The 27,561-nt window shown below is 41.0% G+C and overlaps 2 protein-coding genes across 2 annotated transcripts in view; one reads left to right on the top strand and one right to left on the bottom strand.

Moving 5' to 3' along the window:
- Positions 1-6,152: 6,152 nt before the first annotated feature.
- On the bottom strand, positions 6,153-21,826 carry LOC138958001 (multiple inositol polyphosphate phosphatase 1-like). The gene is made up of 4 exons (XM_070329028.1): positions 20,859-21,826; positions 19,195-19,316; positions 15,497-15,630; positions 6,153-11,977 (listed from the first exon to the last, which is right to left on the bottom strand). Exons 1-4 carry the CDS (start codon positions 21,598-21,600, stop codon positions 11,575-11,577), a joined length of 1,401 nt encoding a protein of 466 aa, XP_070185129.1. The 5' UTR covers positions 21,601-21,826; the 3' UTR covers positions 6,153-11,574.
- LOC138958000 (bifunctional 3'-phosphoadenosine 5'-phosphosulfate synthase-like) overlaps positions 21,807-27,561 on the top strand; it is a 68,377-nt gene continuing 62,622 nt past the window's right edge. Inside the window, exon 1 of the mRNA XM_070329025.1 lies at positions 21,807-21,978. Within this exon, the coding sequence (XP_070185126.1) occupies positions 21,934-21,978 (45 nt within the window). The 5' untranslated portion in view covers positions 21,807-21,933. The remainder of the gene's footprint in view (positions 21,979-27,561) is intronic.

Raw genomic sequence — 27,561 nt, 5'->3', positions numbered from 1 at the left:
TGAATTACATTACATTAAACCTTTGTTGGGTTTCATGGTCATGGCAACAGCCATAATAATATTACATGATGTATAATATCATATTTTCAGCATATGTGAATTACATGTCATCATACTAAACTGTCATACATTTTTATTCCTACATTATTCTGATTGATCACAACCAAACCTACTATCATTGGACACATCCAAATGCAAGCGCCTGTTCTTGACAATTTCCCTCGGATCTAAATATAAAATCAGTGCAATTTCCTGGGTCGGGCTTTGCCACAGACACTCACGGTTTGGCCTGTAGGTAAAATGTACAATGTATTTTCTGATTTGTGCACAAAAGCTTTTTTTCTTTTTTCTTTTTTTTAACATAACAATGTTTAATGTCACTGTATGTTTAAAAGACCATGGTCATATTTGTAAAAAAAATGTTAAATTAGAAAATAAATAACATTTTGGTTCATGATTTTTCCTACACCTGTGCTAAAAATAAGAAATAAAAATGTCGGGTATATAAGTCACTCAAATACAGCTAGGTATGAATGGCTCGGTTTGAGTTTGTTGCAGTTGACCCTGCACAATGCGACATATCATGTTTTTGTTGAACAATTTTGACGTCACCCCTCCCATAGGGTGACGTATTTCACAACTTCCTGTGTTACACAAACTCTGTGATGACCAATTTTGACGTCACCCCTCCCATAGGGTGACGGATTTCACAACTTTCTACAGATGAACAATTTTGACGTCACCCCTCCCATAGGGTGACGGATGTCACAACTTCCTGTGTACACAAACTGATGACGTATTTCACAACAAAATGGCGCTGCCCATGGTCAACCTCGAAACTATCCGTATAGAATGGGGGCGTCCTCGCCCCCATAATGAACATCGCATGGAACGAAATCAGCAGACACAATGAGGAAGGGTCCCGAATACGGACCACTTTTTGTTTTATGATGATAACTAGGGTTTTTTGTTTTTGTTTTTCTGCGAAGAAGTTTTATTTGTTTCTTTGTAGTTGATCTCTCTTTATTTAACCGTTGGGCCTTATTAGAGCAAATCAGCTTTCATAGACATTCAGCAAAAAATAAATACTGAAAAAATAACAACTGTTCAATATTTTATAGAAGCCTGGGCCCCTAATATGAACTATTGAAGCGGCCATCACGAATCACTGTAAAAAGACCTATATACTGCATAAATTACATGATACAACTCAGTGTACGAGTCAGACTAATTCAAATATGCATAACATTTATTTGTTTCGGATCGATGAGAACATTATTTGAAGCACAGCAAAAAGACTAAAGAAGTTTATCAAAAACAGAGATAAGTAAATGAAAATATCAAATTTTACGTGAAGTAGACGTGACTGTGTTACATTTTGAAAGCTTGAGGGCTAGTTACAGGTTATTTTCAACGTTTCCTAATTCATGACTGAAACCAGTCTTTATCTTTTCTTTGATTCAACCGGTGTAACACGAAATTTTTACTCCACGAAAAATTTACTCCGGAGTAAATATTTCGTACGAAATTCTTACTCCGAGTACACTTTTCGTACGAGAAAAGAATTCCCCAAGGCACGAAAAAATTACTATCTCCACAAAATTTTTACTCCCCATTTTTTTTACTTCCAGTAAAAATCTTGTACGCAAAAATGGGATGCGGGCGAAGGGATAATGCCAATAAGTGATCTCGCGCACACGAATGTCGCGCTACCCTCCTTCCACCACCAAGACTAACAGGGGACAAGGGAGTAAAAATGTCGTACACCTGGCATGGGAGGTTAAATTGCTCGTGTTGGGGTGAAGTAATTTATTCGTTATTTATTCGTCAGGGGAGTAACATTTTTGAACGAAATTTTTACTCGGAACTCACCTGTCTTGGGGAGTAATTTTCTCGTGCAATGGGGGAGTGCTTTTTTCGTAAAGGGAGTAACTTTTTCGTACGAAATGTTTACTCCGGAGTAAAAGTCTCGTGGGAGTAATTTTCTCGTGTTACACCGGCCTTGTTGATCTCGCTTAAAGGCACAGTAAGCCTCCCGTAAACCATCACATATACTGTCAGGCTTTTACACACAGTACAAACACCCTTACATTTGAACGCTCACCGAACGGGAACATCCTAGGTGCCCTACGTAAAGAGCGAGCAATTTTCAAAGAATTAATTTTGCGGATTGTCTCCTTAATTACACAATCGGACCGTGGTGCGTTTTGGCGCTAGACCTAACTTTTAAAATCTAAATAATAAATTGACAGCTTGTTACACAACCATTCTTAAATCATAAAAGAATTCTTTTTTCATCAAGACAAAATCAGTACAATTCGAAATTTTTAAAGTTGGAAAAAAGGGAAACTGGATCACACGGGTTCACGATGGCTCAGGGGTAAGTAAGATAAACCACGCAAAAATAAATTCTTTGAAAATTGCTCGCTCTTTACGGAGGACACCTACAGGATGTTCTCAAGCGGTGAGTGTTTAAATAAAAGGGTGTTTGTACTGTGTGTAAAAGCCTAAAATATCTGTGATGGTTTACGGGAGGCTTACTGTGCCTTTAAACTCCACACTGACTATCCCCGACTACCTAGAACTTAGACATTTACTTCATCACAAAATCCATCCCTTCCGTCATTCAAGGGACGTAACCCCTCGTGCACGTTTACAAAATAATCGTATTTTGGGGTAAAAGCTATCGAATTTCACCACGCCAATTCTCCTCACTTGCAAGAATCTGACATGTTTTTCCCCCTCAAAGAAGTGTACTGCTTTGCCAAGGATAGTCAGTGTGGAGTTGATGTGAGATCAACAAAGCCGGTGAGAGAACTGGTTGAATGAGTAATCAGTGGACCGAATCCCTGTAACGTAGGCAACAGCCCAGTCGTGTCCTAAATGTCGCAACGGTCAAAAAGTGTAACACGTACCGGCTCAAACGAAATTCCAAACTCATGAAGTCTCTCGAATTCCAATGTCGATGCTTGCATGGTTTATATTTGAACAGGCATGGATAGTGGGTAATATAAGACAAGAGATTTTCTGTAAAATTAAAAAAAAAAAAAAGAATAGAAAAGGAAAGGTAGGGTTATAGTATACGTTGAAGAGAGAAGAAAAGATGTTTTTGACAGTCTCTGCCCGATAGCGATGCTGAAACTGGTTCAGGTTCAGTGAGACACACGTTGATTGGCTGTCAAATAAAGCGGTACACACAAAAACAGCACTTGTGGCGGGGGAAGGGGGAGAGGATGGGTAAACGAGAGAGAGAGAGAGAGAGAGTGTGTGTGTGTGTGTGTGTGTGACTGTCTTTTCAGTGTGTGAAGTGTGTAAGGTAAGGGTACCGGGGTAAAGTTGACCAAATCCGGGTCGCTTGCTGCGATGACAACAATTTAGTCCCGATTTGCGTCGCCCCATCGTTCAGCAGGCTGATAGCCTACGCAATAATTATGGTGTATCACTTTGTGTGTGTATGTGTGTGTGCGAGTGAGTGTGTGCGTGAGTGTTTGCGTGCGACAGCATGACTGTGTATATGATGGGGGTGAGCAGTGTGTGTGTGTATGTGCGGGTGTTTTGCTTGTGCACGTGCGTGCGTGTGTGCGCTCGCGTGCGTACCCATGTGTCAAAATGCAATTCGTGTCACTTGCGAAACTAACACCAAGTAAGTTATGTTAGCGTTGACCACTGTCCAGTATCACAAGAAAGTGTCAACATTAAGTGTCACATGATGTGACCTTCAGCGGTTCTTTCACTGACAGGACATAATTATGTGTCAGCTTCAGCTTACCAAGCCATTACGTAGACTACGACAGGTTCTCAACCATTGTGTGTTTTATGCCAGCCCCCCCCCCCCCCACCCCACTCACTCGCACACACACACACACACACACAAAGTGATACACCACTTTAGTTCTGGGGTGACATTATTTCCGTCAGCGTGGGGTTCGCATGCACTGTTAACAATGAGCTGGGGTGCACATGTACCCTTTGCAATATGATGAAACCTCCTCTATAGTTGCATTATGCCATCATATGGCTGAGTTATGTCTGACATTTTCTTTTCTTCTTTTTGTCTTGTTATGTCTTCACTCTCGGAATCTGCAATATCTCTCTGTGTAGCTGAAAGCTTACTCTGGTCCATACAAATATCACTCTTGTATCTCATTTGAGGCACCTTAAATGTATGGTTCTTTGTTTTTAGCATGTTTCCTGACGGGCGCAGAGGCGTGGTGGTAAGACGTCGGCCTCCTAATCGGGAGGTCGTGAGTTCGAATCCCGGTCGCTGCCGCCCGGTGGGTTAACCCTTACACTGGTGCAATTATGTATGTTACATAGCCACTGTTGAATCAACAGAGAGAAAAATAAAGAAAAACGGTCATATAGGTTTTCGCATCCATGGGAGGTAATCGGAACCAACCAAACAGACTGAGCCAGTAGCACGACATAAGTCGTGACAACCAGGTGACAGTATACGTAAAGTAGCGCGTTATATGTCGCGACAACCAGGTGACAGTATACGTAAAGTAGCACGACATATGTCGTGACAACCAGGTGACAGTATACATAAAGTAGCGCGATATATGTCGCGACAACCAGCCCAAGGGTTAAGAGTGGAGATTTTTTTGATCTCCCAGGTCAACTTATGTGCAGACGCGCTATCTAGTGACTTAACCCCCTCCGTGTGTACACACAAGCACAAGACCAAGTGCGCACGGAAAAGATCCTGTAATCCATGTCAGAGTTCGGTGGGTTATAGAAACACGGAAATACCGAGCATGCCTCCTCCGAAATCGGCGTATGCTGCCTGAATGGTGGGGTAAAAGTGGCCATACACATAAAAAAAATCCACTTGTGCTAAAAACACAAGTGAACGTGGGAGTCTAAGCCCATGAACGATGAAGAAGAAGATAGCATGTTTCCAAAACTGACATTTCATTGACTTGTGGGTTTTTTTCTCAACAAAAATATTTGGGGGGGCGAGCCTGTTAAACTGATCAGGTCTTCACACAAATGTCTAAATTTAAAGGCAAATCTTCCCCCTTGCAAAGCAAAGGGTGCCTGTGGCCTGGGTCACCAGATAAACATATGTGAAAGACTACATGTCACTCGATTCACTTTGCTGTGGACACCTGTATGTCGTTTGCACCTGTGAAACATGCACTGCAAACACATGTGATCAAGCCTACAAGCTGAGAGGCCTTGCAGAGGAGCAAATTGCTAGATTTTTAATTAGTATTGATGAATCTTCTAATTGGAACGTTTATTATTGACAAAACAAAACATTTACTTTGCATGCAATTTGCAAGCGAGTAGCCACACGATTGGGAGATAAGTTCATTAGCTGTTTCAATTGTCACGTGTTTGTTTGTCTACTTCAAAGACCTGTGGGTCGCCGTACAGTAAATGTAACATTTTGTTTTGTCAATAATAAACGTTCCAATGACCTACCTTTCTTGTTTTGTCAATAATAAACGTTCCAATGACCTACCATTCTTGTTTTGTCAATAATAAACGTTCCAATGACCTACCATTCTTGTTTTGTCAATAATAAACGTTCCAATGACCTACCATTCTTGTTTTGTCAATAATCAACGTTCCAATGACCTACCATTCTTGTTTTGTCAATAATCAACATTCCAATGACCTACCATTCTTGTTTTGTCAATAATCAACGTTCCAATGACCTACCATTCTTGTTTTGTCAATAATAAACATTCCAATGACCTACCATTCTTGTTTTGTCAATAATAAACGTTCCAATGACCTACCATTCTTGTTTTGTCAATAATGAACGTTCCAATGACCTACCATTCTTGTTTTGTCAATAATAAACATTCCAATGACCTACCATTCTTGTTTTGTCAATAATAAACGTTCCAATGACCTACCTTTCTTGTTTTTTTATTCTGAATTTTGGAACCAGTTGGCAGTCTATCCTTTTTTGGATTAATGAAGCTTCTGAAATAAGGGGGATAATCAAAGTACTAGAGTGTCGCGAATAAACTTTACTTTAAAATGTACACAAGTAGGGATTATCAAAAGCTCTGAAGAAGAGTAGTGTAACACACTGGAAGTTTTCCGCAGAGTCTGAAGGAATCAGTTTTATAATAATTCTATTCACTACTCTCTCACCGATATAGCTAAACAAAGACAAAAACTGACACATCACAAAATATAGAACATTTTTATTTTCACTAAAAAGTGCAAAATAGAAAATGAAACATTGCTTAAAATACAAACATTGCAATCTATTAGCAAGTAACAATGAAGAAATCTCAAGTAAATGAACTGTAACTCTTCGAAATGCATTTATAAACACTAATCTAAGTACATGTACTGTTCAATTATAATGCAAAAAACAACATTTGACTGGCATCAACACAACTTACAGGTTAACAAAGAACACATTTTTGTAAATCTTTTCTTCACTGCAAGGTTTCTCGTGTGGTCCTATTACTGGTAAGTTGGGGCGTTTGTTTCCGTCGGCAAAAATGCAAACATCACAAAGAAAACCACAGACATTCTCTCTTCCACCCCCTCCCCCCAAAAAAGAAACCTTACTCCTTGGAATGTGTGAATTTTGCGCATTTTTTGTAATTCAGCACCTGTGTGCATTTTTAGAATATTTGTGACAGCAATAAACTGTGAACAATGTGTCTCCTTTAAAGGTGCCACAAACTGCAGTGTGTCTTAAAGACCTTGTAAAATAAATATGCCACAGTAGTTCCGATGCACTGCACATACTGGCAGCAGTGATCGAGTCAGATCTGAGACACGAATTCCCCCACACTGCATCTCATTTCTTCAATCCTTTTTGCGCAATTTTGTTTCGACTCATAAAATTTCATAGCCGCAAAACATGGTTACAAACATTACCATGACAGAAATTATCAGAGAACGGCTAAAAACTACCCATAACAGCCAGAATAAATTATGGATCCCGAACTACCCATAACAGCCAGAATAAATTATGGATCCCGAACTACCCATAACAGCCAGAATAAATTATGGATCCCGACTTCTTCCACATCCACATCACATCAAAAGTGACATCAGTTTAGGTATCAGACACAATATTGCAGTGTCTTGGAATAATGGAAGCACAGCTTCAAACTCTCCCCTCTTCTCCAAAATACATTGTGCACTCTCCCCTCTTCTCCACAATACATTGTGCACTCTCCCCTCTTCTCCACAATACATTGTGCACTCTCCCCTCTTCTCCACAATACATTGTGCACTCTCCCCTCTTCTCCACAATACATTGTGCACTCTCCCCTCTTCTCCACAATACATTGTGCACTCTCCCCTCTTCTCCACAATACATTGTGCACTCTCCCCTCTTCTCCAAAATACATTGTGCACTCTCCCCTCTTCTCCACAATACATTGTGCACTCTCCCCTCTTCTCCACAATACATTGTGCACTCTCCCCTCTTCTCCACAATACATTGTGCACTCTCCCCTCTTCTCCACAATACATTGTGCACTCTCCCCTCTTCTCCACAATACATTGTGCACTCTCCCCTCTTCTCCACAATACATTGTGCACTCTCCCCTCTTCTCCACAATACATTGTGCACTCTCCCCTCTTCTCCACAATACATTGTGCACTCTCCCCTCTTCTCCACAATACATTGTGCACTCTCCCCTCTTCTCCACAATACATTGTGCACTCTCCCCTCTTCTCCACAATACATTGTGCACTCTCCCCTCTTCTCCAAAATACATTGTGCATCACTTTTAGTCAGACATTTTCCCACAAACTGAAATTAAGACAAGTTGTATTAAAGTACCGGTACACACAAATGATACACTTTGTAACTCCCAAATCATGAACTCTTTTATTATTTGCAAGATACAGGTTTAGCCTTTGACCTAAACTTTGTAACAGCGGCACAGGATCTTTGAAGCTGCAAAACAAACAAGGTAACAAACAAACGGAACACAAACACAACAAAACAACCAACTAACCAACATATCAACTATCAAAGTACTGGGCCACATCACAAGACTATGTTCAAAGGAGCAAAAAACTAAGAAGTAACCTCATTGAACACTCTCTCATAAAACAAGAAGAGCAAACGCTCGATCGAGTCACTTTCGCAGTTCTGAATATTATATGAGGCATCAGATGGACAGGAAGAAATTGCTATTCACAACACAATGAGTCACGTTCACATAAAATTTGAGCCCGGTCACTTTTATAGTTTCCGAGAAAAGCCCAACGTTAAGTTGTGTGTTGCCGAACAGAAAAGGCTAGTTATCTCCCTTGTTTTTCTGATAACGTTCGTAAAAGGCTACAGATGTAAATACTTTGATGTAAAGAATAATCCTACAAAGTTTCAATCACATCCGATGAACTTTGTCAAAGATATAAAATGTCTAATTTTTCCTTTGACGCTGACCTGTGACCTTGAAAAAGGTCAAAGGTCAACGAAACCATCGTTAAAGTGTAGAGGTCATTGGAGGTCACGACTAAACAAAATATGAGCCCGATCGCTTTGATAGTTTCCGAGATACTTTGTCAAAGATATAAAATGTCTAATTTTTCCTTTGACGCTGACCTGTGACCTTGAAAAAGGTCAAAGGTCAACGAAACCATCGTTAAAGTGTAGAGGTCATTGGAGGTCACGACTAAACAAAATATGAGCCCGATCGCTTTGATAGTTTCCGAGAAAAGTCCAACGTTAAGGTGGTGTCTACGGACGGCCGGCCGGCCGGACAGCCGGCCGGACAGACTAACACTGACCGATTACATAGAGTCACTTTTTCTCAAGTGACTCAAAAAACCAAGCTAATGCTGTACAAAGAATATAGACATTAGAAAAAGTCTAGCTGTTGGAGGAAAAAGAAGAAAAAAAGAAGAAGAATATGTACATGAGTCATCAAAGTTTATGGAAAAGAGACTGTGCACTAAAAAATATTGAAAGAAGAAAAACGCGAGATATACTGTAATATAATTGGGGTCATCTGAGAAGCGGAAAATATGTCATTTCATATCAGCAAGATCATTCAGGCAGGGTTCCTCACAATCACACATATATATATATATATGTCTGTGAAGGGATACTTATTTATCTCTCTATCTCTGCTAAGAGATTTTAACAAATCTCGGAAGAAAGTCACTGCTGACTTTCAATTGTTTCTTTCACAATTTCTGATGTTTTATATATATATATATTATATATAAGTTGAATATAACAAGAATAACTCAAATAAATAATAATTGTTTTTTCAGTATTTAATTAAAAGTGTGAGAGACCACTGATCCCTATGAATCATTATAAACTACTGAGGATTGATCCTAATACACATATAAATGGCTTGAAAGTCTTTAAGTACAATGAAGTATGCAGGCTTCCAGGAAAATTGAAACATATACTGTTGTTATCACTGGACCAGTAATTAAAAAAAAAAGAGGACTGCATGTACATGCAGGTTGAGTCATAACAAAATGTCGGCCGTCATATAAAGCACACAATATATTGCATCGATGAAAGTTACCAGTGATCAGTAACAAAATATTAATAACGTAAAATGAACTTGTCACTTGTACCTTTTTAGTGACAGTATGACCAGAAAATCAACATTTCTCTACAAGAAGAATATTTCATGTACATGTACAAACAAATCTATGTTGTTGCATGAATGTCAACCTCTTTTGTAAGACTTGCCAGCAACGTTCTAAAGCAAAAAAAACTGCCAAGCTAAACGATTGTCTAATACCATGGAACAATTCCATCAGAACGCAAACAAACATGCAAACAGATGATATGAATTGTTAAACTACTGCATTAACATCCGTGAATGAAAACATGACCATTCATACATTCAAGGTTATTTTTTCATTGGAGGTACAACCATAATCTTCCGCCCCTCGACTGTCAAGTAAAATCAATGCTGTACCTAGAATTTCTTCAAAACACCTAAACTCTATTTGACTGTTCCTGAACTGATGCTTGTTCAATGTAAATTTGTGTCTAAATCATTAACTGACAATATTATTTCCCTCCACCCATCCAACCAAAAACATGGACGTTTCAGGAAAGTGAGCGCCACATTTGGAAAAAGCCTGAAGAAGTATCCCAATCAACTACTTGTCTTTATTTCAAATACACACCCAGACAACTTAGCAGGTACATGGATATGAAGTGCAGTGATGAAGGTGCTAAATCAAACACCGAGGCCTGTATTTGAAAAGACATTAGTCACGTCCCTAGCAATATCACTAAGAATATTTCTTTTCCTTTTATATTTTTTTCATTTCTTATTCTTTTTGTTTGTGTGTCTGTTGATTTTGGGTGCTTGTTGCATCGAAATGCTGGTTCAGTGTGAAAAAAAGAGGCAAGATAGTTTGGGGCCTAAACAATTAAGGACACCTCATATCAAGGTAAACAATAGGACTGTTTTTCCATTGGACAGATTCTAACTCATGTGATTCCTTTTCAGTCCAATCAATTCTGCATCCAGTACCAGGATTTTAAAGGCAAATCTTTTAGATCGAGAGAACAGCTCCTACGGGAGGAAGAAAATCCTGAATTTGAACACAGTGGCAATGTGACGTGAATTCCCTTTGATCAGAGTACATCTCCCAATAAAGGACAACTTCTGCAGTTCTTTTGCCTACTATCTAGATCAAAATAAACCTGTCATTACAGGCTACCTGCAATGAAGGGACACTTGTGACTATTCCCAAGGGTGTCCTTTCTTTGTAGGTACCACTCTATCATGTAATTCTAACACCCTCGTGACCATGGTGCATAAAATATCAAAACTTTTTCCGAGGAACTACAATTCTAAAAATCCAGCTTGTAAGTTTAGAAGTTGTGAATTAAAGTGGTATCACATCTGTTCTTCTCCATACACATACAGTGGAACCTCCCGTTTAAGATCCTGTTTTCTGAGACTTCCTGTTGATAATAAACCTGTGAAAATGTACACCCGCTTTAAAACCCCCTCCCCTTTAAGAGCTGATTTCCACAGATTTATCGAGATCTTAAAAAGGGTGGGGGGTTCCACTGTACAGCCTTCTACAGTGACATCACAACTCGTCGTGGGGGCACATCACAACTCGTCGTGGGGGCACATCACAACTCGTCGTGGGGGCACATCACAACTCATCGTGGGGGCACATCACAACTCGTCGTGGGGGCACATCACAACTCGTCGTGGGGGCACATCACAACTCATCGTGGGGGCACATCACAACTCGTCGTGGGGGCACATCACAACTCGTCGTGGGGGCACATCACAACTCGTCGTGGGGGCACATCACAACTCGTCATGGGGGCACATCACAACTCGTCGTGGGGGCACATCACAACTTGTCGTGGGGGCACATCACAACTCGTCGTGGGAGCACATCACAACTCGTCGTGGGGGCACATCACAACTTGTCGTGGGGGCACATCACAACTCGTCGTGGGAGCACATCACAACTCGTCGTGGGGGCACGTCACAACTCGTCGTGGGGGCACATCACAACTCGTCGTGGGGGCACATCACAACTCGTCGTGGGAGCACATCACAACTCGTCGTGGGGGCACATCACAACTTGTCGTGGGGGCACATCACAACTCGTCGTGGGGGCGCATCACAACTCGTCGTGGGGGTGCAACTTGCAGGTTTTGATGAAGTTGCAATTGTCTATCTGCTCCTTGAGTGATTCACGCACCTTGCTGAACGGACACAGCAGCTCCTCGCAGCCCGGAATCATCTCCGGCTTTTCGTTGACAAGAAGCTTGATGTAGTATTCCGGAGCATGCTCCGCTTCTTCGTCATCGGGGTTGAGGTACTGCTCCTGCGGCTCACACTCGTACAGAATCAGCTGCAGGTTGGCGCCGAAGGGGAGGATCTTGCTGGTGCGGAACTTTCGCTCGCCCATCTTGTTGAAATTGTCGGCTCGCAGGGGTTGCGAGTCATTGTAGAGACCGAGGGCTGTGAAGAGAGGGCCCAAGGTTTCCGCGTGGCCGAAAGCAAACTGACCAATGATGTATCTGGAGAATAGGAGACAAAAAAGGTCTGTGATGATTGGTGTTAAGTTTTTAGTTGTTCAAAGTAATGATGATTGAACACTGTACGTGTTTGTACATACAATAGCACATACATGAAATCCAATTTAACAAACAAACAAGAAGAGCAAACGCTCGATCGAGTCACTTTCGCAGTTCTGAATATTATATGAGGCATCAGATGGACAGGAAGAAATTGCTATTCACAACACAATGAGTCACGTTCACATAAAATTTGAGCCCGGTCACTTTTATAGTTTCCGAGAAAAGCCCAACGTTAAGTTGTGTGTTGCCGAACAGAAAAGGCTAGTTATCTCCCTTGTTTTTCTGATAACGTTCGTAAAAGGCTACAGATGTAAATACTTTGATGTAAAGAATAATCCTACAAAGTTTCAATCACATCCGATGAACTTTGTCAAAGATATAAAATGTCTAATTTTTCCTTTGACGCTGACCTGTGACCTTGAAAAAGGTCAAAGGTCAACGAAACCATCGTTAAAGTGTAGAGGTCATTGGAGGTCACGACTAAACAAAATATGAGCCCGATCGCTTTGATAGTTTCCGAGAACACTGACCGATTACATAGAGTCACTTTTTCTCAAGTGACTCAATAAAACCATACCAATTGCAGTGGAACCCCCCCTTTAACAACCCCTGATTTAAAGGCCTTGCTTTTTCACAGTTTATCTTCATGTATTAATGTCTGCCTTTATCTAAATTACCCTATGGATCAGCTACAGTTTTAACACGTAGATGGGTCATTCTCAGAAATGGTGGTCCAGTGAGAGTGAGTAGGGGTGACACATTTGAAATCATGAAAAAGTAAATTAAAATTATTTCTACCACGACTTTTTTCATCTGAATCTATTCCTGAGACATTAAAGCATTGTTGTATGTCAATAAAAATGGTTTCTATACGTTGGTGTTGTTTTTGTGTGCTTTTCAATTGCGAAGTTCGGCCGTTTCCGGATTGCCGAAGCGTTACACGACTTTCGTGATCAACAATATGTTCAGTCTCATGGCTAAATGCAAACATGCAGACACCAACAAATTACTGCAATCGACAGTCAGGAGTTCAGTCTTGGACGTAGCAACACATCTTTGCAAAAACTCACGCTGAATTTGAAGTTACGGGCTTCGAACAAAAAATTATGAATGTCGTAATGCATCGTATCCAAACTTGACGCGCGAACATCGGACAGCAATGTGCTCCATGACTTTGCCACATCACGGCTATTTTTAGCTCTTTGGCGCACAGGAAGTTCGAACAAGAAAATAGTCCTTTGAATCACAGCCAAATATTCACAGAAAACACCAGAATCATATCATTTGCTGAAACTCATGGCGTCGTTTCCCGACCTACGTTACGTCTGAAGATAGTTTTTACTTAATTGTCGAGCCTGCAAAGCTTTGTCACAAACTTACACACCGCGGATGGCGACAATGTAGTGTCGGAAGGATATCGAGTGCAAACAGTCTCTCAAAGCGCGAAGTTTAGCGGAACAAAGCAGCCAAGAAGTTTTCGTATCCTCTGATTGTCGATGTTCGACATTCATCAAGAGTACTTAAAATGGGTAATCTGAACGCAACAGGAACTTTCAACAAATACAGCAAACTCTGACGAATTGTGTTTTGTGTAGTTATTTTGGGTCAGACGGGTTTTGCCGGCAGGAAAGGCCAAACAGTGCAGATTCATGTCTGTCGCACAGGAACCGAAAGTGGTTCAAGCATTTCGTTTCTGTGTTGCGACATTCACCTTAGTCAGTTCCAAATGTCATTTTTTTACCAATATTAGTTGAAGTCCTTACCTTTCATAACTAGAATGTGTTGGGTAGAACACAAAAATACTGCAGAACTGATAACAAATGCACAAAGGATTGAAGGCTTAGGTGGTTTAAAGTTGGAATTTGGTTTCCATGTTACAACATTCATCACGTAAATACAACACTTTAAAACGTCTCTTATTCAGCAACCAATTACTCTTTTTGTCTAATTTTTGCATTATTATGTATAGTAAACAATAGACTTCATAGTAAAAACAATTATTTTGTATTTCTTGACACTTTATTTTTTACTTTGTATGTAACACTTTGGACCACCATTTCTGAGAATGACCCAGATACATCTGCCTTTATCTAAATTACCCTATGGATCAGCTACAGTTTTAACACGTAGATACGTCTGCCTTTATCTAAATTACCCTATGGATCAGCTACTGTAGTCTTAAAAAGTAGATACGGGTGTCTGCCTTTATCTAAATTACCCTATGGATCAGCTAGAGTCTTAACAAGTAGATACAGGTGTCTGCCTTTACCTAAATTACCCTATGGATCAGCTACAGTCTTAACAAGTAGATACAGGTGTCTGCCTTTACCTAAATTACCCTATGGATCAGCTAGAGTCTTAACAAGTAGATACAGGTGTCTGCCTTTACCTAAATTACCCTATGGATCAGCTACAGTCTTAACAAGTAGATACAGGTGTCTGCCTTTATCTAAATTACCCTATGGATCAGCTACAGTCTTAACAAGTAGATACAGGTGTCTGCCTTTATCTAAATTAACCTATGGATCAGCTAGAGTCTTAACAAGTAGATACAGGTGTCTGCCTTTATCTAAATTACCCTATGGATCAGCTACAGTCTTAACAAGTAGATACAGGTGTCTGCCTTTATCTAAATTACCATATGGATCAGCTACAGTCTTAACACGTAGATACAGGTGTCTGCCTTTATCTAAATTACCCTATGGATCAGCTACAGTCTTAACAAGTAGATACAGGTGTCTGCCTTTATCTAAATTACCCTATGGATCAGCTACTGTAGTCTTAAAAAGTAGATACGGGTGTCTGCCTTTACTAAAATTGCTTTATGCATCCCTAAATGTCGTATTTCATCTATATATTGATTTAATTCATGCTGAGAGCAGCTCAAGGCAACAGCTGAGAGCCTGAACGCTATAACCAAACAGGTGGCCCCCAATCAATGCCTTGCCACTTGGATTATTGATTGCAGATAAGTGTGTCCTCTATCATCTACGTGACTTTGGCAGGTATGTACACCACACATGCTTTACATGTTAACTTGGCTGAGATTTTAAAATTGTGAAAGAGTTCATAATGTGTCCAAATCTTGACACTGATGAGCAACTGATCCCCGGATGGTCTATAAACGTCAATTAGATTGAAGAAGACAAAACACTATTACCAGCATGAATGAGCAGTGTTGTTCCCAGGCCTCGGTCATTGGTCATTTACTCATACTTTTTTTTATTTGAAACATTGTTCTGACCCCAGGCAGGCTGAATGTCCAGTAGCTTTGAAACTTGGGATGTCTTTTGACACAACAAATGTTTGCGCCAAGGACATATGTAAATGTATGTAAATGATATGTAAACATCTGTAAATGTAACACTATTATTTTAGACCTGATATTGTAACATTTTTAAGACTTTTAAAAGGGGGTTTCCAAATTCCACTATATTAACCAAGCTCTGCGTGCCTTACCCATCTTCATCCTCGGAGCCATCCATTGTCTCCAATGCCTCAATGGCATCGTCCATGGTGTAGAAGATGTCCGACACCAGGGGGCACGCCTGCTTCCACGTGATGTCATGTCCCGCGCCATTCTTGTAATAATGCTGGAAAAAAATAATGAACGTATTTAAAATCGTCTCAATAATACCTTACATGATCATATTTCTATAATCTATACATATAAATAAAAGAGAGTGTCTGTCTGTCTGTGTGTGTGTCAAAGCTCCGAGAAGGGAGGGGGCAGGAAGACGATGTCGTGCATGTGCACTCCTGTGACTGTGAAGATGTGCACCTGACCACCACCGCCGCTGCCGACGCCGCTGCGCTGCCAGCCCTCCAATCCTCCTCCGCCTCCCCCCCCCCCCCCCCCCCCCGAAGAGAGAAACTTTTAGTTGTGGCTTGGCTCTTCTAAAAAAAAAGTAAACTTGCCCCCCCCCCCCCCCCCCCTTTCAATCCCCAGATCCGACCCCCCCACCACCACCACCCCCATTCCCACCACCACCTCCACAACTACCACTCCCACTAGCCCTACATCATCAACACCAACCCAACCACCATCCCCAGCACCCCCATCATCCCCCATCACCACCACACCAACCCCTTCCTTACCCCCTAAAAGAAAAAAGAATTATAGCAATCTCGATGTCATCACTGCATGTCTACTAAAACGGCTACATTTCGTCTACAACACATCAAAGCACAAGCCGCGTCTGCATCCCTCAGCAGGTTCACGTCATATTCCGGAGTATTCAGATCAAAGCACGAAGCCGCGGCGTATCAGCACGATTGCAAAACTGAAGAGAATTCTCATGCCCTCGTACAGATAAAACACTCGAAAGAATTACACGCACTTGTCACACACAGAAACAGATTGCATATAGATCTACACTTGATCATTCAAAACAACAATCGCGCTTTCTGTATATATATGTCTCTGAGAATTCACACACGCACACACTAGCTCTCTCTGTCCTAAAATATCAATATGTGACAAGACAGACAGAGAGACAAACAGACAGACAGAGACAGAGTGATGAGAATCAAAGTGCGTACTCATTCTGTGTTTATCTGAACGACGAATGCACGAGAATATTCTCTTGGTGTGCAAATGTGGCGGCACCGTGCTTTGTTCTTTTTTTTTTTATAATAAAAGTAGTCGTTTTAAAATGTACCTGTTTGTACAGCGAAGAACAGTCGAGAGAACTATAGTTATTGTAGCGATATCGGAAGAATACTCACGTCAACATGCCGAATGGCACAAACAGGATGTTTACATTCGAACGCCTTCGAAGATTTTCCATTCGTTCCATTTGTGACTATTTTAATAGATTGTAGCGATGTCGGAAGAATACTCTGGAATATTACGTGAACATGCCCAAAGACACAAACAGGATGTTTACATTCGAACGCCTTCTGAGATTTTCCATTCGTTCCATTTTTTCATTTCATTTTTCATTTTCATTACTTTATTGTCCCATCGCTGGGAAATTCGGGTCGCTTCCTCCCAGTGGAAAGCTAGCAGCAACGGAGTACTCGCGCTACCCAGGTGTCTGCGTGTTTAGGTGTATTCAGCCACCTGCACTTATGGCAGAATGACCAAGGTCTTTTACATGCCATTGTGATGACACGGGGGTGGGACATGGCTTCCGTCCCTGGGTCTGCACATAAAGTTGACCCGGGTCCGTCCCGGCCCGAATTCGAACCTGCGACCTTTCGATCACAAGTCCAGTGCTCTACCAACTGAGCTACCCCCCATTTGTGACGTAGAGGTTTTCCCGGTAGCTCTCTTTCTTACTTTGAAGTTGCGTCCCGAATATTCTTTTGAGAGAGTATATAAACGAGTGAAAGCCAGGTGTTTCAATATATGTGCGAAATGAACTTCAATGCTCATTGCACAAAATGTTGTTGATACTCAGTTATCAAAATGCCTTCTAAAAAAAAGCAATCAGAAAGAAGCAAGCTAGCAAAAAAGCGGCTTGCGATGGCCAGAGCCAGATCGGCCGAAACTGCGGACCAGCGTCAAGACAGACAAGAAACCGACAAAAGAGCAAAGGCCAGGGCCAGATCGGCCGAAACTGCGGACCAGCGTCAAGCAAGACAAGAAACCGACAAAACAGCTAAGGCCAGAGCCAGATCGGCCGAAACTGCAGACCAGCGTTAAGCAAGACAAGAAACCGTGAATATCTGTGTATACATCATTACATGTGTTAAATTAATTGGTTCTACTTTTATCCATCTATATATATTTTGAATAAATATATATGTATTTTGACTGTCAATGCATGCATTTAAGCGTTTTAAACTCTTACGTACAAATTGTGGATTCTTTCTAATAAGTGTGTACCTGCGGCCAGGCATCTCAGCCACAATGACTGCATGTGTGTGAATGTGTATTTGTATCAGCCACGGTATGTGCGTGTGAATGTCTGCGTATAAATGCTTCTCTTTACATCACTTAATAAATTTTCTTTTTAAACATACACTTTTGAACCGAACTCAGAATGTTTTATTACCTGCGTGTGTGTGTGTGTGTGTGTGTGTTTGTGTGTGTGTTTGAGAGACGCACACAGACAGCCATAGACAGACAGAAGAGCCCGGGCGAAGCCGGGTCTCTCACGCAAGTAAATAATAATGATAATGTTTCATTATGATGCAGTATAAAATCATAATTAGCTCTTTTAAGTTTTGAGAAGTTTGAACATTTTCTTTTAATTTTATTAACGAAGCAGATATCTTTTGCACCAAGCTCAATACTCTAGTTCCGGACCTGTCAGCATCTATTTTATTTCAACAACTTATCAATAATTTAAAGATCCTTCCTTCCCATATATATAAACCATCAATTCAGCTGATGTAATAAAAGCATCACATGCCTTTTTGTGCTTCATTTTAAACTAGATGAATACCCGCTTCGCCGGGTACGGCTTCGCTGGGTGTACGCCGGCTGCCGGCGCACCGCACGAAGGAAGGGAGATAAACGCACAAAACACTGGAGAAGAGTAAAAATAGTATAACGGGAATATGGATTGAGCGTTGTCGACAGTGACCGTCTAAAAATAGAAACGGGAATATGGATTGACGCCACACGAAGGAAGGGAGATAAACGCTGAAAACACTGGAGAAGATAAGGAAGAGTTACTGGGAATGGATCCAGAGAAACACCAAAATCGGTTCAGCGCTGCGCGCTGAGAGCACGTGTTGAAATATCTCATCGACCAGGTTGTGTCCAGGGTGTACCTGAATATGGCCACCAAATTTGAAAGAGATCCATCGAGAACTTTGGCGGTGCATCGCAGACACACACACACACACACAAGTCGTATATATATATATATATTTTATATAGATAGAAGATAGATAGAAGATACAGGACATTTTACAGTGCTCAGTATGTTGTAGCAACTTTATAGGTCCTCAACTGACAGGAGATATTTTAACGCAAGAACTTGTAAATGATGGAACACATGCCAAAGATAAATCACTCTAAACCTAATCAAGCATCATTGCATTCCTATTCAATTTATTTGGTTGCTTATTCATCATTTATAAATTAGTCATTTATTTCAGTTTTATTTTCTACAACATAATAAGGGCATCCAAATCAGTAAACATAACCAACCCCCCCCCCCCCCCCCCCCTCTTTTCAAATGTAACTTCAGCTGAATTACCTTGACATCCCCAAGGTATTCCAGAATCTTCATGTCTTCCTCGTCAAACAACTGGCACCATGGCGAGGACCCAAAAATGGCTGCTTCATAGCCACACATCAAATAGATGGTGCGGATATTAGCTGGAAAAGAAGATAGCTTGAATTGAAAGTCATGCTGTACATTAAACACTTAATTTCATCTTTCACTTTAAGAGTAGCTGACAAATGAATTTTCAGCATTGTTTTCTTCATCAGACACACTCATAACAAAATAATGTTACATGCAAAATATTTTTTTTAAATACATTGACCATAAATGTTGAGTAATAATAAACAGTGTTGTTGCCAGCCTCGGTCTTCGGTCTCTGACGCATTCCTTTCAGATTTGACACATTGGACCTTGCCTTGTCCGGTCGGTGGACCGATAGTTTTTATGTTTTGGTGGTCAACTGACCGATACATATAATTCGTACAAGGCGGACAAGGTCTGCAATGAATGGAATGGGAGTTGCAAAGTCGGAAAACAAACCCCGATCGAAATGCTCATGTTCGCTACGAGTGAAAATGCACTCGGTGCCGAGTCCGTGTTTGTCGTCATTGACACTCGAGGCTGCGTTTACGGAAATACCCGATCCAGCCGGTGTACCCATTTACCGAAAACGGCGCAAACAGCAAAAATTTCATCAATATAATACTACGGCATGGTAATGCGAAGATCAGGCAGGATCCCTACATTCGCACACCGGGCACTGTATTGGAAAGGGAAGGCCAGGAATGTCAGGCTCTTTCTCCTCGCAAAGTTTATGAACAATTATAACTAGGAAGCGACATCAGATAATAAAGTGTTATCATTGTTCAATGGCATTATTGTCATTTTTGCGTAAAAAGATAGATTTAACTCCGGACTGTAAGTTATTTTGCATTGCATGTATCAAAGGTATGGCGGTACAATTTGGACCTATTGTTTTTTTAAAGCCAGGACATTTGGACCTATTGGTTTTTTTTTTAGGGAGGTCCAAATGACCTATTGTCTTCTTAGGCTGGCAACAACACTGATAAGGCCACAAAAAAAAGGTCTGTTTACGGTAACATAGGCCCAAAAAATAGGGTCGGTAGGTCGGGATTTTTTTTCTTTTCTTTTTTTCCAAAAAACCATATTTTTACGTTATTTTGCTTTTTTTTTTCTCCCCCCCAAATGCCAAAAAAAAAAGTCTAGGGTAGCGCGAAAAAAATAGGGTCGGTCGGGTTACCGTAAACAAACTATTTTTTTTTTTTTTGCCTAAAGATCAATAACTCTACAGCATGATGGCTACGTTCACAGTGTTCTTTCCAGAACCAGAGGACATTAGGTCAGTTGGCCCCGGATTCAAACTAAACTTGGCCAAAAAATTATTGCAACAATTTTTGCACGCTAAGAAAAGCATTTACATGCAATTCATTTTAGTTGAACTTTATATGCTCGAAAAGGTAATTGGAACCAGTAAGAGTCCAACTCAAGAGTACTGGTTTTATTGTTTTACCAGCGAAAAAAATAACGGTAGTTCTAAAAATCAACCGCTGAACCGGTAAGTTATAGAGGCAGCCAATTTGTTTCCGGTATTTTCGCGTTTCAACCGGTAAAATAGCCTACATGTTATACTTATTGTTAACGCCAATACTGTCATAAACTTGAAGTAAACGTACCTCCAGTGAGAGTGTCTTCTGTTGTGCCAAGCTTCTTGGAGACCTTCTTGATGATTTCTGTGACAGGACCACCAGACTCAAGATCATAATACTCTTTCATTGCTGTTTTGTTTTCCCCCACTGACTTAACGTACTTGTCACATATTGTATGGAATCGAAGCAGTTTGTCCATGACTTCTGGTTCGTAGTCATCATCATCTTCATCCACTTCTTCTTGGAGAACTTTTATAAATCCATCATAGAAGGACTTCGAGCTGTCTCTGGCCCTTTCCTTACTAGAAATAATGTACCGAAAACTGTCAATGTCTTCTTCAGCAAAGAGAGAGAACAGCCTCTGAGCAGTTCTTTTCCCCAACGATTCTAGTTCCGACTCTCCTAACTCCGCTAGAGACTTTTGATCATTATCAGGGAACGGGTTCTTCCACGTGTGGAGATCTGGGACTGCTTTCAACGCTTCTTGGTCAAGTTTACCATGTATTTCGCTGATTTTCTGAACGTCATCCTGCCCTGGAAACCGCGTCCCATGGCGAGCAACGATGCTGGTATGGACAGCTGAACACATCAGGTCTCCGATTTTATCGTTGAACCATTTGTCCTCCAAATCTTTATCGTCGGACGGATGCACCCACACATAAGGCGTTTTCGTTGAAAAGTATTTGAATGCACTCAAAGGTACCAAAGAAGCAAAGAAAACAGAAAGTATACACATCACTAAGGCACCGACTCGTCTGGTCGCCGCCATCTTGAACGTTTCCGCAGCGAATGGACGTTAGCACTAATGCTCTAGAAACATATTTTCTCAAAACACTAACGCTTTCAGCAATTAAAAATGCAGCGAGTAGAAATACATGTTAAAACTTCGACGATGAAATGTCACGCTTGGATTTGGAGAAAAAGAGTTGAATCGATTTATTTTATACAAAGTGTTTTAGTGGTGCGTTACGCGAAGGTAAGGTCGTGCCACTCTGTGCAGACGAGTTCCAGAGAGAGGAGGGGAACGCATTCTACTTGGTCACTCAGCCACGTCAACAGCATTCACTGACACCGACTTTCGTTAATTCTTGCTTGACGAAAAATGGCGGAAAGCAGCTCATCTGAGGGCAAGCCAGGCTACCCACACGTGAGTTTCTCTCGTGTGTGTACGTGTGTGTCTCTCTCTCTCTCTCTCTCTCTCTCTCTCTCTCTCTCTCTCTCTATTTACAGTAGTAGTGTGTGTACACAGCAAAACAGTTTTGGCTCCCTTTCCCCCTCCCTGAACACACACGCACACACACAGTCACACACACACACACACACACACATTTTGTATGGGGCAAATGTTTGCTATTCTTGACACTTTTACCTGTTAAATAGCTAAGAAGCATGCCTGCAAAGGACCGCCCAGCCTCGGCAGTGACAATTAAGTTCTAAAGACAAATTTACAACTAATATTTCAGAGCTGGCAAACATGACACGTAGTCTGGTTTTTCGGTAGTACTTTGGAGATTTAGAGGCCACCATTAAGCCTAAGGCCAACCAAGTTTCACCGTGTCCTTCGGTGAAGCTTGATGTCCTTTGGTTACAAACTGACAGTGACATATCTTTTGATGATGAATTATAAGATACCTACCTTCTCATTTTAATGAGTGTGTGCACCTCCACAGATCTGTGCCGGCTGTTTCATACATGGGTGAATATATAGGGTACTTTTGCTTGGACGTTTTTACACCAGGAGTATGGATAATTGTCACATGATCACACAAAAGCACTATACATTGGATAGGGTGAGTGCATGCCTCCATTTTGTATTGATGTGCCTATGCCGCCCCTTCATTGAATTAAAATTCTTCTGATTCTTCGTTCAAGGGCAATGTACTAGCTTATCATCTGCACATTACTGTAGTGTTGTTGTATGTGACTTGGCCCATGCTCGCACACACTCAAACACCATACGTTCTCTAAGAACAGAGGTAATGGACAACCGAACTCTGAGTTCCAATCATGTATTCAGATGTATGCTTCCATGATGTGTCCGGGCTTACAACCAGCATGCAATAGTCAAACAAGGGAGATAATTCCCAACATGTTACAGTCTACTTCGTTTATAACGTCGCCGGATATAACGTCACCCCGTTATATCGTCACCCAAACACCGGTCCCGGCTCAATTCCTTCTTTCCAAGACTATTTTAACCTCGGATATAACGTCACCGGATATAACGTCACCCAGTTATAACGTCACTCATCCATGTCGGTTATAACGTCATATCAATCCCCATATGCAGCAGTTTGCATGGTGAACGACTGTCAAGGCATGTTCATTTACCCTACACGTGTCACAAGTTTTGTGTGTTAACGGTATTCAAGTTTTTCCGTTTTCCCGTTGTTAGAGACCCAAGGAAAACTAGGTTCAAGGCATAATCATTTTTGCTGCATGCGTTTTGTGAGTTCCTGTTCGAGGTTTTTAATCAAAAGAAAAATGTTTTATTTCATTTCGTTTTGTGAGTTCCTGTTCTATGTTTTTAGTCAGTAATGAAAAATGTTTCATTTCATTTCGCTTTGTGAGTTCCTTACTTAGGTTCCTCAGTGTTCTAGGTTTTTAATTAAAAGAAAAATGTTCCATTTCATTCGTGTTGTGAGTTCCTGTCTTTGTTTTTAACTAAAAAAAATTGTTTTAAAAAGTTTCATATCGAGCATACATGGTTACTCCTGCGCGAGCGCGTGCGAATGGATCTGTCTACTTCTGTCCTTCAATCACGCATATAAAAAAAACCTCGATTATTGAAATGACGGTAGGAGAAGGTCGAGAGGATGAGAACAGACTACGACGTTTGTTTGTTTTTTGGTCCGTAGAATACAGACTACAACTGCCCTCGACGAGGAGGCTGAGCGTCACTTTCAATTGGGCGTTGTCGACAGGCTGAGTAGGTCGCTCAGGCTAAATTGTAAATTAAGTGCAGTGAACCGACAAATTGAGAAAAGTGATACTGCACTCTTAAAGCACTATTTTGACTCAACTTGGAAAGCCATGGACGTTATATCAAGTGACGTTATAATGATAATAATAATACAGTAGTAGTCTAACGAGTATAACGTCCCGCTCACTAGATGTGGTGGAGACGGTGGATGGGGAAAGGGGGTAACTATGAACCCAAAGTTGTTACTACCAGAACGATTGTGCGTAAAGGTGGGCAGCCACTTTGCTGTTGACGAGAAACTTCTTCGTTAATAATAATAATATAAGTCAAATAGACATTAATTACGTATAAGGACCCATGAAGTTCTCGTCATTTTTACATTTAGTCAAGTTTTGACTAAATGTTTTAACGTAGAGGGGGGAATCGAGACGAGGGTCGTGGTGTCTGTGTGTGTGTGTGTGTGTGTGTGTGTGTGTGTGTGTGTGTGTGTGTGTGTGTGTGAGTAGAGCGATTCAGACTAAACTACTGGACTGATCTTTATGAAATTTGACATGAGAGTTTCTGGGTATGATATCCCCAGACGTTTTTTTTCATTTTTTTGATAAATGTCTTTGATGACGTCATCCGGTTTTTCGTGAAAGTTGAGGCGGCACTGTCACGCTCTCATTTTTCAACCAAATTGGTTGAAATTTTGGTCAAATAATCTTCGACAAAGCCCGGACTTCGGTATTGCATTTCAGCTTGGTGGCTTAAAAATTAATTAATGACCTTGGTCATTAAAAATCTGAAAATTGTAAAAAAAAAAATAAAAAAATTATAAAACGATCCAAATTTACGTTCATCTTATTCTCCATCATTTTCTGATTCAAAAAACATATAAATATGTTATATTTGGATTAAAAACAAGCTCTGAAAATTAAAAATATAAAAATTATTATCAAAATTAAATTTTTGAAATCAATTTAAAAACACTTTCATCTTATTCTTTGTCGGTTCCTGATTCCAAAAACATAGATATGATATGTTTTGATTAAAAACACGCTCAGAAAGTTAAAACGAAGAGAGGTACAGAAAAGCGTGCTATCCTTCTCAGCGCAACTACTACCCCGCTCTTCTTGTCAATTTCACTGCCTTTGCCATGAGCGGTGGACTGACGATGCTACGAGTCTTGCTGAAAAATTGCATTGCGTTCAGTTTCATTCTGTGAGTTCGACAGCTACTCGACTAAATGTTGTATTTTCGCCTTACGCGACTTGTTATTTCTTCGGACATCAAGGACAGGTCAAGATCTAGCAGAATATGAATAAACGACAGCCATGTGTGTGTGTGTGTGTCCTTAAAGCTAATAACGTCGGACACTATAATTAAAGACTGAGATTGTCGATGGAACCAGACGGAGCTTGACACTCTAACACAAGCAACCTGTCTCAGAATCAGCATGCAGCCCACAATACTGTACGTTGATACTGTTGCCGAATTTCGGGGAAAATGTTGTGTATACAATTTTGTATTCATGGTATAGCCAGGTTTTGGAAATACGCAAAGAAGAGAATAGTCCACAATTCTATATATGAGGAAGTGAATTAAAGATTATTGTAATAAGTTAGTTTAAAACTTACAACAATATGTTGTTGTAATTTTTAAACAACACTAATGCATGCACTTTCCATTTCTGCACAGTTTTATTAAAACAGTCAGTACTTTAGAAAGGGACATAACTCTTGGACTCCGGATATAACATCACCCGCGCGTAAAAGTGACGTTATAACCGATGAACCGGATACAGCGTCACCGCGTATAACGTCGCTCAAAAACATCCCCCAAGGGGTGACGTAATATCCGGAGTCGACTGTAGATGCATCGTCTGCATACAGGACACTACATCTCTCCTTTTCTTTTAGAACAAAACAATCTTGATATTTCCACATCAATAAATCATCGAACGAAGAGCCTTAAAATACAGACAACAGTTTCATGTAATCATTTCCATACAGAAGAAACAGATACATGAAAATTCACTTTTTAGAAGCACACACATATAAACTCAAATTATTCTGATTCTTAATGTTGAACGAGTCCGACAACATAATCTTGTAGTTTTTCCGGCATTCGTCTCGGACGCATTGAAACACGAACAGCGGGTGTATCGGTTTCAGAGCTTCCAATTGATGCATTTTCAACTGAAGAATTGTCAGTGTGTTTTTCACAATCATCTGGATTTAATGACTGTTCCCTGACATAGGGCTTTGTGTGTGATACGTTCCGTCTGTACCTTGCACCTGTACTAGGCGATTCAACTGTGACCTGTGTTCCTGTCCGTTCAATCACCTTGTATGGTTCCGGTTCAAACTGAGTACTGAACTTGTCTTGTTTCTTTTTCTGAAGTAAGATTTCGTCCCCAACACTTGTTTCTGATGTCTGTGAATTTCGTTTTGTGTCCGCATACTCTTTCCTTTGTTCTTTCTTCAATTTGTCTCGGTCGCGAACTGACTCATCGAGTGTTGTTTTTGTGTCTCGGTCAATCTCAGGTAACTTGCTTCGGAGCTTACGTTTGAACAATAGTTCTGCGGGGCTAACTCCTGTTGTTTGATGTGTTGTAGTGCGGTACGCAAACAGGAATGTGTTCAACTCCCGTTTCCAATCTTTGCCTTCTGAATGTGCAATCTTAATGGCTTTCATGAGTGTTCTGTTTTGACGCTCTACTTCGCCATTGGCCTGTGGCCACAACGGTGTCGTGTGGATGTGCACAATGTTGTTCGTTTGCATGTACTGGGAGAAATCCTCAGAAACGAACTGAGGTCCGTTGTCAGAAGTGAGGGTAACGGGCAAACCATGTGTTGTGAAAATGTTGTCTAACGCTTGAATGATCTGCTTCGTTACAGTGGACCTCAAAACGACCGTTTCAAAAAAACGACTGTAGTAATCAACTACAACGAGAATGGACTCTCCAGTCGGAAGCGGTCCGAGTATGTCAATGGCTAGATCTTCCCAAGGGCCGTCCGGGAATTTCCTACACTTCAGTGGTTCAGGTGGTGCTGGCTGGCTAACAATTTGGCATTCGTGACATGCCTTGATCTGTTTTTCTGTGTCGTGATCAATTCCTGGCCACCAGACCTTGCTTCGCAATCTCTCTTTGGTCTTCACTATGCCTTGATGACCTTCATGGGCTATTTTCATGGCGCGATGTCGGAGTGCATGTGGAATGACAATCCTACAACCTCGAAGCACTAGCTTGCCAAAACAAGTGAACTCATCTTTGAGTGCTTTGTATGTTTGGTTTGGACAGTTCTGCCATATGTCTGTCTGAATGCACTGCCTCAGCGCAATGATTTCTGTGTCAATTTCTGACGCCTCTTCTAGTTCCTGCATCGTCAATGCAGATGGAACGCTAGTGTGTGCGACAAAAGAAATGTATTCTTCAGCTGGATTTTGAGTCTGCCTGCGGCTACGTTCATCATGCTTCACTAAACGTGACAACGAATCTGCTATGTTTTGGGCACCAGGTTTGTACTGGACCGTGAAGTGATAGTTCTGTAACCTGAGAACCCATCTTTCTATGCGCGCAGACGGTTTTGAGCGTTTTGAGTAAATGAACTCCAGCGGTCTGTGATCAGTTTCAAGAATGAAATCCATTCCGAAGAGATACTGATGAAATCTCTCGCATGCCCAAACGAGTGCTAGGGCCTCTTTTTCAGTTTGAGAATACCGACGTTCTACATCAGTCAAATTTCTACTTGCGTAGTAGATTGCGCGTTTTTCTCCATTCTGGATCTGTACCAGTACTGCACCCAGAGCTACTGGACTCGC

Source organism: Littorina saxatilis, linkage group LG2, assembly GCF_037325665.1.
Source record: "Littorina saxatilis isolate snail1 linkage group LG2, US_GU_Lsax_2.0, whole genome shotgun sequence".
In the NCBI taxonomy this organism is placed as follows: Eukaryota; Metazoa; Mollusca; class Gastropoda; order Littorinimorpha; family Littorinidae; genus Littorina; species Littorina saxatilis.
This window is presented reverse-complemented; position numbering and strand designations above follow the sequence as displayed.